The sequence below is a fragment of the Phytophthora sojae genome (genome assembly GCF_000149755.1).
Source record: "Phytophthora sojae unplaced genomic scaffold PHYSOscaffold_1, whole genome shotgun sequence".
NCBI lineage: Eukaryota > Oomycota > Peronosporomycetes > Peronosporales > Peronosporaceae > Phytophthora > Phytophthora sojae.
The window spans coordinates 3,214,186-3,230,378 of record NW_009258115.1 but is presented as its reverse complement, the minus strand read 5'-3'; the positions used below and the strand labels follow the sequence as shown (position 1 = coordinate 3,230,378).

Below are 16,193 nucleotides of genomic sequence, written 5' to 3'. Positions count from 1 at the left end.
GTCCCAATCGGGCTGCCACAGTTAGCTGAGCCTGCTGTTGATGCGGACAATCTGTTCGCGTTCAAAGGCGAAAGCAAACGGCCTGACGACCTGAAGAACAATGATCGTGTGAAACCGACGGGAAATGGAGAGAACCGAGACGCAAGTCTCGTTGAGACCGGTATTGATGAAGATGATGATGACGAACGTGATGGACACCCGACCGTGGCTTTGATTACAAGTCTAGCCCAGGCCAGGGGACCACCTCGGAGCCTCGTTCGGGCGGTGCAATTACTGCCCGGTGAGAGACTGGGGTGGTGGTCGTCCCAGCGATACGACAAGAGGAAGCGAATGAGAGCTTTGGTCAATGGCGCCGTGGACGACGCGCGAACGAGGCTACTCCTTGATACTGGAGCGAATGTTAGCGTGATTTCTGCCAGCTTCGCCAAGCGGCTACGTGTACAGGAAGTCCGGGACAACGGACAAAGTCTCGAAGTCCGCGGCATCAACCCAGAGGTGATGGAGACCTGGCGACGGACGCTCGTCAAGATCACCCTCGGGTGGGAGCAGGCTTACGAGTTCGAAATGTGGATAATAGACCACAGTGCCGGAGTGGATGTGGTCCTTGGGATGGACTTTATGATCCCGGCTGGAATCCGGCTCGATCTGTTCCATGGCACCGCACGCCTTCCAGACGACGTCATGGTACCACTGCTGAAGTCGCAGAGTGTTGGGGATGACGAACCTTACGGCACGCAGCCTTCGTGTGGGCCGATCGAGGATTTATACGTACCCGGTCGCGAGTGGCGAGAGTTTCGACTGCCGCGCCAGCGGCTACCTCGTTCGGCGTACGATGTGTGGGTACGACGCACGGGCAAGCTCGTGCCGACCGTAACGAGGTTTCGACGGGGGCAGCCGATGTGGACACGGCTCACCAATATTACGACCACAGCGGCACAGTGCGCCAAGCATGACTCCGTGGTGCTGTGGGTACCGCATGGTGAACTACCGCGAGAGACCGGCTACGCGAGGTTGGACTCTAACATATACAAGGAGTGGCAGGTGCTGGCATACTCAACGAGCCGTGACGAGACTCTGTATGGAAGGGAGCGATGTCTCTATGACCAATGGCTGGCCAAACAGCCACCCGCGGTTGAGCGCAGGACTTACTCGACGCCGCAGAAGATCTTACGGAGACCGCTCGACGCTACAATATGGCCGAGAGGTCATCTTCAAGGTCGTCCAAACGACGATTATTCTTCGCTCGGTATATCGGATCATGCCAACGACCCCAGGGTTTCCCAAGGCTCGGTCAAGGTTACTGAGCCTGGTGCAGACGACACAGAACGTGATGGTATATCCAACGACGGTTCGGACGACGAGGCGAGCGCACGGACCGACTCCGACGCACTGGAAGGGTCGTCGCTTCACCGAGCGGCCTATGCATCCAAGCGCACCGATCATAACGCCTATAGCATCGAACATGGGGCACAGGAAGCCCCGGCCGAGGTGTCAGGAGCCGGAGACAAGCGTGATGATGGTGTTGGAGAGCTGAGCGACGATTCGGGAGAAGATCATGACGCGCCAGAGGTAACGGCAGCGGTGGAATCAGCCCCGCGGATGGCCGGAACAGCGACTGATACGCAAGCACGCCCTGAACCAGATCAAACGTCGGTCGCGTGGGGCAACGCCACTATCGACTGAGGTGAACATGATCCTGGACCAAACGACATTTTAACTGAAGCAAGAACCGCCACGACCGAGGTTAGTACCGATGGAGAAAATTGTGTCGATGGCCCGGACAAAGAGGACCCTGAAGGACTATTGGAGGCGAATTACACCTCGGTCGTACATGCGATGGTTGCGGAAGGGCTCCCGGAGGTTGATGACACCGCGAACGAGATTAATCTCAGCGACTACACGCAGGAGTCTCTACCGACATCTCGACTGAAGCCTACCACTCAGATTTGGCCCTACATGGAACGAGGTAAACCAAGACACGAGTGCTGATTCTCAGTGGTGAGCTGGCAAAGGTTTGGAAGTGGAACGGACCTGAGATGACGTGCCTAAGCGCAGAAGAACACCGTTCGATTGTTCGTTTGGGTGATGACCTGCACTCGTGGCGAACGCAGCACGATGTTTGCACGTGGCCCAAGTCGTTGACAAGTTGCATACGCTAACGACGCTTGAACTACCCGCGAGGGTTACCCAGCTCGCGATGGCAGACGAATGAAGCTACTGAAAACGATGATTGAACTGCCTGCGAGGGCTATCCAGCTCGCAGCGACAGACGAAGGAAATGACTGGAATTTGCATATTGCATGTGATGTGAATGAGTCACGATGGAGTGGCATGTCGGAATGCCTCCGTCAACACACCAGCAGATGAAACGAACAAGGATGAGGCTTAAGGAAGGGTGACCGAGGCTTCGAGTGCCGATACTAACGTGGAAGAAGGTCGCGCCTGTGCGCCGGACCTCGACTTGCGACGATGTATGGATTTGATGATGAAGTGGAGATACGAGTGGATCTGGGACCGCTACGCCCGACAACTACGTTTCGTTCAAGGCGGTGGTGCCTGATGTAGCAAGCGCGGAAACTGTGGGAACCCTGAACGAGAATTGGTGCGGCTCGAAAAGATGTGATTGCAACACAGCGGGTCGCTTGATGGAGGCTGGGGTACCCAGACCTTACGTTACGACCACCGAGTATTTGCTGTAAGTGGATCACGAACCACGGTCAACACTGGTACAGTTTCTGACGCCAAAGAGGAAGAAGCTGAAGGCTCGACCGATGTTTCTGGTGCGGTGGTTGCCGAGCCACAGACTGAGGCAACTAAACCCGAATTGGTTACGACCACCGGAAAATCCGGATGGAACTGTGGAACGAAGGCAACGAAACCACGGTCGACACAGCCACACTATCTCTGAGTGATAACGAAGCAAGTGATGATGTGACCGACGTTGGCTGTCCAGCGATTCGCGAGCTTCAAGCTGGGGCAACTATACCTACCTCCTTTACGACTACCGAAGTTCCGACGTAGTAATGGTGCGAGGCTGGACGAGTCATCGCACGTTCCCTGACTACTGCAGTTGACGTTGAACCATCGAACGACGCAGAACTAGCTACAGAAGATGTCAGCGACGCTGAGAAGTATGCGGACGATGTGTGACGAGCGGCGGTCAGCAGCATGTCGATGGAACGTCGGACCATACGACCACCGGAACTCCGGTAGATTGGTATTGCGGCCAGAAGAGTGGCAGGGCATGCTGCTCAGTTTGACCCTCAGGTGATGCAGCACTTTCTAAAGCAGACACCAATGTCATCGAGGAAACGGAGCCAAGGTGTAACCCAGGGGCAGTGCGCGGGGCATCGACCGAACAACCAACGTCGGACCATACGACCACCGGAATTCCGGTGGTGTAGCAATGGATGGACGACGATTGAAGCATGACCGGCTACCGTACGTCGTTCCGATTGAGTTTGACACGCTCCAGAAGATGCCACTGAAGGTGAAGTAAACGGGACCAAGACGCAAACACTGGCAGTCCGCATGGTATCGGTGGAACGACCAACGTCGGACCAGACGACCACCGGAATGCACGTAACGTGGCGGCTCCAAGCATCCTCAAATCCTCGGTGGCCCTAGCAGAAGATGAAATATCACTGGAGGAACCTTGTGGTGTGTCGACCGACACTTCAGCAGCGAAGGAAGTCACTGGAGGCTCGGTCACAGTTGCAGCTTGCACCGGAACCGTATTATCAGCGCCAACAGAACCACCGGTGGGTAATGAAAGATCTTGCGACCCTAGCCAACGTTGCAAAGTGTCGGTGGCTACATCGACAGCACCCTGGGATGCCGGAGAACAAGCTGGCGTCATTAACGAGGATCCAACTGATGGCGAAGAGCAGCAAGAACGCCCAGCGTACCGGACCAGAACACTGAAGGTCCAGGAGAGCGGCGGTCTCAGCGGTCAAGCGCAAGGGCAATGAATGAACCATGAAGGTGACAGACGGAAGGCGCCTAGACGCTCACCTGTTGCTGAGGCTCGTGTCCAGGCAGGGGCAGTTGTGGTATCGGAAAATGGAGATTACCGGAGTGCTTGCCCGTCGCCCAAGAATCAAGGTACACTGATCAAGGAGCAGTCAAGCGCGAGCTGGAAGTGGCTGCTTTGGTTAAGCTGGCGACATTATCTTCGTTGGAGTGACAGGTAGTGGCCGGAGCCTCGTCGGGTCCTAATACAACCCCGAACGAGGCTTCATGGTACCCACTTTTAGGTACAGATGCATTTAGATACGTACTTCGGCCGCACTTATTAGTGTAGCCGCGGTCGTCATTTGATGTGTCCGGAATCGCCTTATTGCGATCGTTCACACTAGATATTTGTATAGGGACATAGGACTCATCATAGGATGGCCAGAACGAGGCCCCCAGGGCCTCAGAAAACTCAGTAATAAAACGACAGTCTTCCCCCAAAGCCAACAAGGGTCAAGTCCGAGATCGGTAAGTGTAGCTAGCTTATTGTAGTGCCTGGACACGCTCGGCTGCGTGTGGATGCCTGTCGGGGAGCTTATCGTGCATTGACCGAGAGTTTCCTTGGCAGCGCCAAGAGTTGGCGTGGCCGGAGAGGCAGGAACGGTATTAGAGTATCGTTCAGTATATATTTGTGGGATTAGAGTGTCCCTGAGTGTATTAGTCTACCTACCGAGGTTTTACCTTGGTCCCCCGGTATAAGGCCTAACACGCCGGTACCCTTCCTTTCTGAGGGACTGCAGGGGGGTTGCGCGAAAGCGCTACATAGTATCCTAGCCTTAGCTCGTGGCTAGTGGTACAGGTTTTTTGGTTGACCGAAGATAACCTAAGGTGCACAGAGGCGCTTGCAACCGACCCGGTGTAAGGGATCGTTCCTGGTCTTCAGGTTCTGATCCAATAAGCGCTTACCTTTGCGGGTTAGCGTGTTGTTGGTGTCTCTAATACCTTTTGGTAGAAGAGAATTTAAGTGGTATTACCACACCACAGTTCCCTCACTCTGTGAGGGTGGTGCGCGTAAGTGAGTGTGCATCCACGGTTGACCAGTGCCTTGGGTGACGGCTCGTAAGTTGACTGGCGTATAGACCCCCCCCACCAAAGGGTCTTGAAGAATAAGTGGTGGCTGTATATTCTGTGACGTTTAGCTCGGCATTGTATTTCTGTGTGTTGGCTATACTGAATTGTGGATCTGACTGTGGTCCCTTCGATTCGGTCTGACCTTCTGTTCATTCGGTGTAGTTTGTTTCAGGAACACACCCAGCAGACTCGATTCTGTATTTACAACAACTCACTCGGTGAAGTCCGGTCCGCCAAAGGTAAACGATACCTATAGGGGTTGACACAAGGGCACACGCCAAGTCCAAGCGATCCTCCCGGCCCCCGGTTCACATCCTGTGTTCCGAGGACTACCGGATTGCAGCGGATATCTCTGGTACTCCGAACCGATTCGGTCCGGCATAGTGCGCTATACACCTGGACGATCAAGGCGTTCACCCGCCTCGCCTCAGCTGGTGCGCGTGCCCGGATTTGGTTGCCTAGGATTTCACCGCGAGTTGTTTGTTTGTATATTGATTTGGTCTTAAATGGTGTTTCTACTGGCTGCCTGGACTAACAGTGTGGTTATGGCTGGAAGGAAGGAAGCACGTGAAGGTGGACGCGGAGGCGGACGCGGTGAGGCGTCTCGTCAGTCGCGTCGAGGACAAGGGCTGCCGCCGGAGGAGCTCAAGGCCCTGGACGACGTTGTCCGGGAGGCTCGGAAGGCTGGCGCGGAGAAGCGCAAGGCGGCCCTGGAAGAGAAGAAGAAGGCGTCGGCGGCCGATCAAGATCAAGCGGCCCCGGAGTCCTCCGTTCTGGATGCGCACCAAGCAAATCAGGATGAGGCTCCGGAGGCGGACTCGACCGAGTCTGTGCCGGCCGGCACCGAATGTGTCCCAGACCCGGTGACGGGACTGGATGAGGGTGAGTCCGCACAGGGTGGTGAACCCGCCTAGGCGTCTGTGGGAGGTGCCGATGAGGTTGAGCCCCCGGCTGAGGATCGAGTTTCGGACTCTCCCCAGCCGGATGATGAAGTCGAGATTCTGGACGAAGCGCCGACGATCAAGCACGAAGGCCCGCTGTCGACCGTGGAGGAAGACGGCGTACTGAATGACGAAGCCGACACCCGGTCTGCGCCAGCACAATCCAGTCTGGCCGTGACCGCCCAAGCTCCCGCGCTCAAGATGGAAGCCCAATCCAGTCTGGCGCCCTCGGATTTTTGAGGACCCAGTGAGACCAAGGCCCAAGTGAGCGAGGCTCAGGCGAAGGCGTACGCCGAACAAGTGCGTCGCTGGGAGCAGCATCGTGAACGCGCTGCCGTCCAGCTCAAGGTGGAGTATGCCTGGCCCGAGCCGGCACCCGACTTCACCGAATGGTGGACTGCCGCGCTGCTAGCTACACTTACCGAGGTCGAAATTGATCCTTGTTGGCTCTGGGGAAGACTGGCGTTTTATTTTATTACTGAGTTTTCTGTGGCTCTAGGAGCCTTTTCGCGTCATCTTAGGATTAGACATCTCTCTATACAAATATCCTTCACATCAACAAGAGCAAGGCGCCGTCCGTCCGAGAGTAGATCACACTTATTCACTAAGTAAGAATTCGTATAATTCCGATTAGCTGCCAAGCGAAGCGAAGGCGACCCCACCATAGGATATTGCGGGGCCGCAGGACGCGCCCCGGCCTCTGTAATACTAACCTGACATTGAGAGTTGTGCAGCGAGCCAACGAGGCGAGCGGAACGGATCTATTACTGCCGTAGCGAAGCGTAGGCAGCCTGCTCTTATTGTGCAGCGAGCGAAGCGCCAGCTAACAATAAATTCACCGCCGCGTAGCGGCGGCGCACGGCTAGTCAAGTGTGGACGATTGCAATGAGGTGATTCCGGACACATCAAATGACGACCGCGGTCACACTAATAAGCGCGATCAAAGCTCGCAACTAAATGATTCTGTGCCTAAAAGAGCGGATCGTTTTAGAGCCCGATGAGGCTTCAACCACTATCTATCACTCCAACGAGGATAGTATAACCGAGCTATCAAACTGAGCCATCGACGTCTTTCTCTTGACTGCATATTTACTGCGCCTTGATGCCTTGGTTTGCGAAGATATAGTTTTTCTGGGAAACCCCGATACAACATATTCTGAATTATTTTTTGTCGTGAAGTTGAATTTGGCATTTGGGTCCCTCGATCACTCAGACGCGATTGCTATCGCGTATTGGGCTGAATGATCATATATTCAGTCCTTAAAATGCTGACCACCGTTGCTTCGCAACACCAATGACGTCAGCAAGCGCATGTTGAACGGTGAAATGCGATGGGTAAAAACTGTACTGTCATACCTGCGTTGGCACACATAACTGAGGCGAGGCCGATGAAGCCTTTATCGCCCGGGGGGGGGGGGGGGTTCGTATAGCGCAGCCCAAGACTGTTCCCCAGGACGTAGACCCAGAGAATCGACTTGAGAGTCAACAGCAAGAAGATAGACCCAGATATTCGCAGCCGCAAAGCTTTAAACCCTGAAAATCACACTCCTTGGTTGGCGTGGGTACCTTGTGTAATCCCTGTCGGCTCGTTTGTCTTCGACGGAATGGTACTCCACCGGTAGTAAATGTAGCCTTGAAAAAATGGGGGAATGCACGTCTGATCCAGAACGCTCCTCCACACCAAAGGCAAAACCCAGAGAATCAGATCGCCTGTACCCCGGCGTATCACGAACTCAGGGTCCAAGCTTTCACTCAACTCTGGGACTTGGAACTCAGACAACCTTACCCAAATGCCCTACTAGCTAGATAAAACCAACAAATACAGAGTATACAAACACTACAACTAGCCGTCGCTTAATCTTTTGGACCCTTGGACGGTGGGTCACACACACACTAGGCTCACTCGAGTCTGAAATTCAGGGGCCTAGCTCCCCTGAGACTCACACAAACGCGTACCACCTCCAGTAAAGGAGGAAAATACAATCACTATCAGTTACCTTCCCTTCACACAAGCAGTCAATACAAAATCCTGGAGGTGACTGCCTAGCACCTCAGAATACCCTCTGGAATAATATGAAATGGGCTACCACGAGCACAGCAAGTGACCCAACTAGGATATGGAATAGATGGATCACCCCAGGAAGCTCAAGGCTGTCGCTGGTAACTGAGCTTGAGTTGATGGAGTCCACACAGAAGGCTGTCCTTCGCCGTTGATGTGCCCTTGGCGTCCCGCGGTCTTAGTCTCGGGTCCTCCGGATTTCCGTCGGCAGGATTGGCCGAAGTCACTTGCGTAGTACAGGGAAAATTGAAATCTGTTTGTCTTTTATCAGCTACTTCTCTCTCTCTCTTACTTCTTTCTCTTCTGCATTCTTCTTCGGGCAAATATTTTCTGTTTACTATGCTTGGGGTCAAATGTCTTATCTAGAGTATACATTGGGTTCAGCGGTCCAAACTTGCGATCGGCTTGCGATTCCATTGTCGCACGGCGTCGAAAGTGCCAATTGTGGGTCCTTGGGCGTGGTTTAGTATGGTGCAGGACTTCCTCTCTGGGAAACACTTAAGTTCAGTATGGAGAGTCTGGATCCACACCCAGACAAACGTACAAACGTACAGGGAGGTCTCTACCCTCAAATACTCGGCCACCACTCCCTCTTGGCATTTCCAGGGATGAACACTCCGTCAATGCATCATATGCTCATCGGCAGACATACCCCGTGTCGGCCGTGCGTAGCTAGACTCTACAGCTAAGTGAAGACTTACCGTAGATGGACTTGACCATTGTGTGGCTTCGGGGCGAAATTCTGCTCTAATTTTGTGATTAGAGGCTGTGGGGTTTCCCTAGAGCTAATCCCTATTGTCTATACAAATATCAAGTATCAGCTGAATCCTCGAGCGGATCCTATGACTGGACGACACATCGGCTTAGGTCCGAATTCCTAATGAGAGGCAAATATTGTACCCACTATTACTATTGGGAGGGCAAGGCGGGGATTTATTATGACCCGCCGTGTCTGGTCACTAAATGGTTGTCGATCTGTCTGTGGTGTAGTAGCACGCACAAAATCGTCAGATGTGGCACCCTAGCTACAAACACAACAACAGCCGAGCTAGTCGGCCCTTGTTGGCCTGCGCTGAGATGTCCCCCAGCGGTTCGGCCCTTCCAGGACAGTGATGTCTCGTCCTCGCCGAGACCAAGTACCCCAAGCCAGTCAATCACGGAAGCCAGCTGAGTTACCTGACTCCGGAATTAGAAATCCCGTGCCCTCCGCCAAAGGACGGACGACGGCCCTCGCGGGCTTTTACGGGTCGCCGAGAGCAAAGGCTTCTCGACTCAGCAATCAGTGCCCGGGACGCACGGGAACACCGGCTCGCAGCGGTGGCGAGACTTTCCTTCGTGCTTGGTGAGACACGCACCCAACCCGGGCCGACCTTAATATCTTGGCGCTACCAGTCAGCACCCTACAAGCTATGCCTCTTGGGTGCTGACAGCAGACATAATCCGGCCCGTGCAGGGGCTTATTGGAAGCGCGTGCACGTGTTGTGGACCTAGAAAATTCTGCTCTGTTGTTTGTTATCTCTGTCGGGGCGCCCTGAAGGGGCGCCTCCACTATTCCTAAGCTCCTCTACAAATACCAAATGAAAGTGGGCGGTTTTGGATCTCGGCCGACTCTTCACCGAGCTCGGCGACGCTTGAACTCGGCTAAGCCGGATAACCTGTCCGGATAACCCCTTGAACTCGGCTGAGCCGGATACGGCGTGTCCGGATAACCTTGCGAACTCGGCTAAGCCGGATATAGTGCCGGATAACCCAGTGAACTACCCGCGAACTCGGCGGAGCGACTCGTGAACTCGGTAGAGCGAACCGTGAACTCGACTGCGCAACTCCCGGACTCAATTGGACCCGGTTACCGTATGTGGATGGCACGTGGTGCCGTTTAGCCGAGCTCGGCGGCTTGAACTCCCCATGATCTCGGCTGAGCGTGTCCAGTGCCTTCCTGAACTCGGCTGGGTCTTCATCACTGGGTCTGCCACGTGTCACCAGGTCGGGGCCGGTGTGCCTTGAGTTTTTGACACCATCAGCCGAGTTCAGCGGTCCATCAGCGCATTCTTGCCCACTGAGCTCGGCGGACGGTCATCCCGCCGAGTAGAACTTGGCTCCTGGTACGTTGTTCCACTGCGGCCTTGGAGTGTGACACAAAACTTGATGTTCCCCATACCACATGTCACTCTAATGCGGGGAATGTGAGTAGCCAATCATATGGCTTGCCATCACTCACATGTTTCAGTCCGTTGGGACTCGGCACGGGGCCGACACCACATTCGATACTCTCGCCGCTCAAGTGAACGTCGAAGGTACGGCTATTTTACCGCGTCCGTAGTGCAGCTTGTATTGTCCCGGCCAGCAAGACTGTGAGGCAAGCTTAGAGTGCCTGCATTTACCTATATCGACGTTTAGATATAAGGGGTAAAGCGGGCATAGAGTCCGAATTTGAGGTCTTTTTTTGCGTAACTTGAGTCCTTCCCCTTCGTTTCGGCTGTTAAAAAGAACCTCTATTTATTGCAACTTTGTTTGCAGTTGCGACAGCGCCACGTTGGTGTAATGCAGCTACGCGATTGAATGAATCCACTAAACATACGGCTTCTCACAATCAATTCCCATAGATTACTCCCATCCCGTCATGTATCTTAGATGTTAAAATAAAACAACAGATGTTATACAACCTGTATTATTATTATGAAAACCGCTTCTTTGGCCTATTTTGGTCGTAAATCGATCGATTAGCACACTGATTTAGCTCGATCGATTTGTAAATCGATCGCGTCCTGCGATGCATACGTGAGTGGATGTGCAGATTAGGCGATCGTTTTATGGAAGCCAAATCGATATAGCCGCGTTTGAAGCAGAATGCCACCTTTTACTGGGCAATCGCGCAGCCAAGCGATGCATCTAGACTACGATCGATTTTGGCCCTGTTTTGTACTCTGATTAATTTAGTGATTGAGATCTAATAAAGGGTTGCTACAGATAGGCGTTTTAGCCGGTTCTCACAATACATGCAATTCCCGTGATCAGCCCCCATCTACCCTCACACCATACATAAGGTACGGTCAAACATAATATATCGTCAGCACGACTGATGAAAGGTTGATAGTGATATGTAACAGCAACGACCTCAAAGGTGATGAAGGCTACCGTCTGAGGAACCTTGTTATCCACCGATAGCTCGGTTCAGGTTGTAGTCGGGCTTAAAATGATGCTAAAGATGTGCTTAATGCGGCCCTGTATTTTGAGAAACTGAAGTAGAGGTAAAGAAAAAGTATGCCAAATTGAATTTTGGACCTCTCGATGGAGTCCCGTGTTCCCGATGGGGATAATATATTACCGGCCTTGTCTAAAACAGGCTTTTGGTTTTTGTACGCATGAGGTTAGTTGTTGCAGCTCAAAAAGGCGTAGATCTATATAATGAAGGCAGCCGCAGACAAAACGACTTAGTGGTTGACCAGTTAAGGGCCATGGAACATGACACTATCGATTTGCCGATTTTTCGTCCGAACCTTTTTGGGCGGGACAATAAGTCCCATCAACAGCAGCCAGCACCCTGAATTGCGTAGACGGTTGGGGGGGGGCAACAACACCGATTGAAACGTCGTCGTTGCCATAGGTAAAACAGCGGGCAACACGAACAACTCCCTTTTGAAAGTATTGGGCTTTTAAGAGAAGGTGACCCAATCCGTGTCACCATCATACGGTACGTGATCTCCAAAAACACTTCACGCGTGACACACTCTAGCGTCTCTTAAACGGCGTAGTTTGTGATGGCATTATCTAAATCGTAGATATAGAGTTACCGTTAGCCAGAATGTGTAACTTACACCATTCGGATTATGCACGTGCGAACAAGAGCCATCGAGAGGAGTAAGCTTTATCGGAGTTACCTGGACCGAGGCAGCTGGTGTGTGGCCGACGCGAGTCCAGGGCACAGGAAGTACAAAGACGAGGGATTGCAAGAGTGAGCAGCGCACACCTCACATGATCTGGCAATGGGGGGGAGGGGGGGGGGGCAGAGTCTAGATTAGACCGAGAGGTGATGTCACCGATCCAAAACAGTTACTGTCAGAATGCATGCTTAAGGCAATGGTACCGATGGCCCTCCAACTCAAAAACGGCAGCTCGCTGCCAACTACTATCGTATTAGAGTGTGTTTGGGCGGGTGAACAGCGCGTCACCAGCATGGAGCGCTAAGATGAGTGTGATGGTAATATCCTGATAAGACATGGGCGGCTTGCAACACGAATGTATAATCCGTGGAATTTGCGGAACGAATGGCGGAGACTGTGACTGCGCGGAATTGCCGAGGGAAGGATTGCAGCGAGTAGGGGACTCCTGGCGGTGGCCGACACTATAACGAATGCAGTTATATCAATAGTTAGGCTAGCATGAGTGAAATCTCTGGGAAGGCGGTCGTGCACCTACGTTTTAGTTGCAGGCTGGTCAGTCAAAAAGGCAACTTATTGCGTTTGCGACTGTGACCCCGTCCCAATACCGTGGCAGAAGCTATGGGGGCCGTGGGCTCCAGCGTTTCGATGCTCCCTCCGGTGGGGTGACACGATGTGTAGTGGGCCTACCTTGGCTCACTACTACGGCTTACACGTATGCGCACGTGTATGTGGAAGCGTAGGTTTCTTTTACTTGAGTTAAGTATACTCGAGATCCACGAGTATACTTTAAACAAGATAAAGACTCCAAGTAGCGGGTTTTGGTAAAAGATGAAAACGGCTATTTTTGTTTTATGTTTCTGACTTCCTCTAAATGTAATATTCTAAGATAGGAATCTGCCAACGGCTGGTTGGCAGAATTTCAATGCTATGCATGTCGCTCATTGGCTAAAAGATGCTGCTCTGAGCCAATAGGAATCCTAAGTTTCTATGGACCACCCGTCGTGGTGGTCGAAAATGTATGTAGCCATTGGTGTAGGTCGAGGAAGTGTTCAAACCTCTAACAGACATCGCATCTGTTAGAGTAACAAGTGACTGTAACCACTTGTGCGTGTAACCCCGTTACACGATGGAATTGGAGGTTTTCGAGGATTCCCCGAGCCGCGCCTGTGATTTGTTGGCTCAGAGGCTCACTATGGGAGAGGGAGGCAGCGACACGTGGCGTATGGGAAAAGCGGATCCCGGCCGGACTCGCATTGGCAGTGTACAAGGTTTGGTGACCCCGGATGGAGATGTCCCCAAGAGCCGACCCCGGCAGGAACCAAGTACCGAACGAGAGGCAATGCCCAAGGGAGCGTAGAAGTGCCTCCGACTGGAAGCCGCCTGCTCTTGGTGCACTGTACAACGCAAGAGGAGCCCGACCGGATCGAGTGAAGACCCAGAAACCGTGAAGCTGTCCAAGACATCCGGGATGTGAAGCCCAAGTGGAGTGTGATCCCGTTTGGAGATAATCATGAATCCCGGATGGAGATACCAAGATACCATCCCAGATGTGAAGATCCAGTATACAAAGTCCAAGATGTTTCCGACCGACCAAGCCGACCAGCCAAGATCTGTTCGGATTCCGTGGAACATTGAACTTCGCTTGCGTACCCAGTGATGATTATACTTGCTGGAAGTATGCTACGAGGGACCGCGGACGATTACGACGACAAGACCATAGTGAAGACAAGTCAAGATCGAGTGCATGTAAAGATCGACAGAAGATAGCCAGACAGACAGAGAGAGAGACCACAGATAACAGATAAACAGAGTTCGTTTTGCCAAGGATCGCGCAAGTTGGAGCAGCCTACCGGACGTGCATTCCCGGAGGACCGACTAAGTCTACATGTGAGGGCCCAGCAACTGTGACATCTGGGTCGAGCTCCCGCAACAAAGTCCAGTCCAAGTTGGGGTGAGTACCGGACGACAACCCGAGGTTGATCCATCCCATTTCATTTCCTAGTTGCGGTTGAGCTCGTCCAGACCAGGAAGGCCCCGCATTTCATATTACCGATTACCTTGTCACTCCGGTTGGAGTAGCCCCGGGTGGGAAGTATTGATTTAAGAGCTATTGTGTGATAGGAGGTATTCGATTGTGTTAGTTTCCCTCAGTACTTGAGGGTGGTGCGCGTGAGCCAAAGCCGACCGGGATTGACCATTATCCCGGAGTCCGGCTGGAGTTGACTGGAGTAGTGACCGACCTTTTCACGGTCCAAAAGAATAAGGAAGGGCTACGTGTTTGTATATAACTCTGTATCTGTTTGTATTGTTTGGTTGTCTGAGGGCTGCCAGAGGCGACGTCCAGGAAGGTTACGTTCTGCCCTGCTACCTAGCGACCTACAAGTATCAAGACAACTCATCCGCGGTTGAAGACCCCTAGTTACGAGGCCAAACGAACCCACAGGGATTGTTCACAAGGACACACGCCACCCCGGTTGGAGTGTACATCTAGGTGTACTATCTCCGGCTAGGGTTTGTTCTGGGTGCACCCCATTCGGGAGTCTACACCACCTGGGAGGTCAGGCATTCACCCGCCTCGCCTCAGGGGGCTGACACTTTTCCTGACTAATCGCGACGTACCCAACAAATGGCGCCACCACCGCGAAATCGTTACAGTTAGCCAGCGCTACGACAAGCTAACCTATGTTCATTAACTTTCTTCTTCTTCTTTGCAGCAATGCAGTGTAATCGCTGAGTATGACAACATGGTATTGATTTTATTGTAACATTGTAAGCAACTTCGTCGGATGCAAGTCCAAACTTTAACACGCGTCGCCTCGATGGAGGAGCCTAAAATGGCACTTTCCCGTGCAACCCGAAAATTTGGTACCTTGAACGGCGCCTTCCAAGCTTGAATTTGGTATCAATCGATAGCTATCGGTCTTGTGTATGTAACAGCAGTCATCGCAGCTTCCAACACGTAGTAGTTACGATGAGGATGAGATCGCTTCGTGAAAACTCACATTTCAGCACCAAATCATGGTAACTTTCCGCAATTTATTTTTGTATTACAAGTAAATTATCGTGTTACATTAGTTCATATATGTTGGTGAAGTGTCGCCTCGCAACTATTCTAAATCGTCAGCAACGGCTCAACTTGTCAATAGGGCTTTGGCTGGGGTCAAAAAATTGCTCGCGGATTGCAAGCGAGTAGCAGGCCGTACCGTGCAGGTTCGGACGGCTCGGACATTCGGACAGCCTTTGAAACTCAATGATATTAAATGCTCCATGAAGTGTGGACCACATAGAATCTTTTAAACACTCTGTCATACAGCGGCTGTTTGGTGGACAACGGCGTGGGGACTGCGGCCAGGACGTGCGGGATGTCGGCGCCATGCGGGACGGCGGAGCGTACTGCGGTTGGTCCTCGGGCGTAGTGGCGGCCGTCGAGGCAAGCAGCAGGAGCTGCAGCAAGACGTGCGGGATGTCGGCGCCGTGCTGGACGACTGTAGGTCGCTGTGGGGATGGCTTGGCGGTGGTTACAGTCAGCGGCAGGGTCAACGACAAGAGACGGATGCCTGCAGCGGACGTCTACTGTGACACTCACTTCATGTAAGTAGATAACGAGATGATTGAATTAATCTATGCATGATGTAACTATGTGTTGGGACCTAACACTGGTTCGCGACTACAACTACGTTGTGCTGTGATTGTTGTAGGGTCAAGAGCATGCACCGGTGCGACGTCAAGCGCCTTGCCTTCCTGCTGAAGTTGCTGATAATTCCTGATGCGATCGTCTAACTTGCCTTGAGCATACATCCGCTTCAGAAACTTAACAATTGTGTCATGCGATTTTACTTTGACGTTCTTAGCCTCCACGAAAGCAAGAACTTTTGCCTCGGCCTCCCGTCCTGAGCTCAGGATACATCCCTTTGCTGTGTCCTCATCTCCGGTCACGTTGTACTCGGCTGGGAGAAATAAAAACGCATGAAGGCCACGGCCACCTTGCAGTCGTGATAGCGCCGCTGGTTTGAACGCGCAATTGGCATTGGGGGCAGAAACCACGCGTACCACACATTCGGGAGTAGCTTTGGACGCAAATGCGCACGAGTTGCCGCGCCGCTTGCAGTGTTCGATAAAGCACTGGACGAGTTCGAAAGGCTATCAGCTGAGCTGAGTCCCTCCGTGAACCCCTTCGCAGCCGCGTAAAGCCTGTCTTGAAGTAGGCGAATACGATGCAGAACCAGA

At 52.7% G+C, this 16,193-nt stretch overlaps 2 protein-coding genes across 2 annotated transcripts; both read left to right on the top strand.

Annotated features, from left to right (window-relative positions):
• Window positions 1–213: 213 nt before the first annotated feature.
• On the top strand, window positions 214–1,176 carry PHYSODRAFT_400691 (hypothetical protein; the record flags this gene model as incomplete). The annotated part of the gene is made up of 1 exon (XM_009516408.1): window positions 214–1,176. A coding segment is annotated over one exon (963 nt), but the record flags the coding sequence as incomplete, so codon positions are not given.
• Window positions 1,177–5,630: 4,454 nt separating this feature from the next.
• On the top strand, window positions 5,631–15,746 carry PHYSODRAFT_321238 (hypothetical protein; the record flags this gene model as incomplete). Its single annotated transcript, XM_009516407.1, has 7 exons — window positions 5,631–5,967; window positions 6,013–6,243; window positions 6,268–6,452; window positions 15,280–15,364; window positions 15,397–15,453; window positions 15,491–15,557; window positions 15,665–15,746. 7 exons carry the CDS (start codon window positions 5,631–5,633, stop codon window positions 15,744–15,746), a joined length of 1,044 nt encoding a protein of 347 aa, XP_009514702.1.
• Window positions 15,747–16,193: the final 447 nt, after the last annotated feature.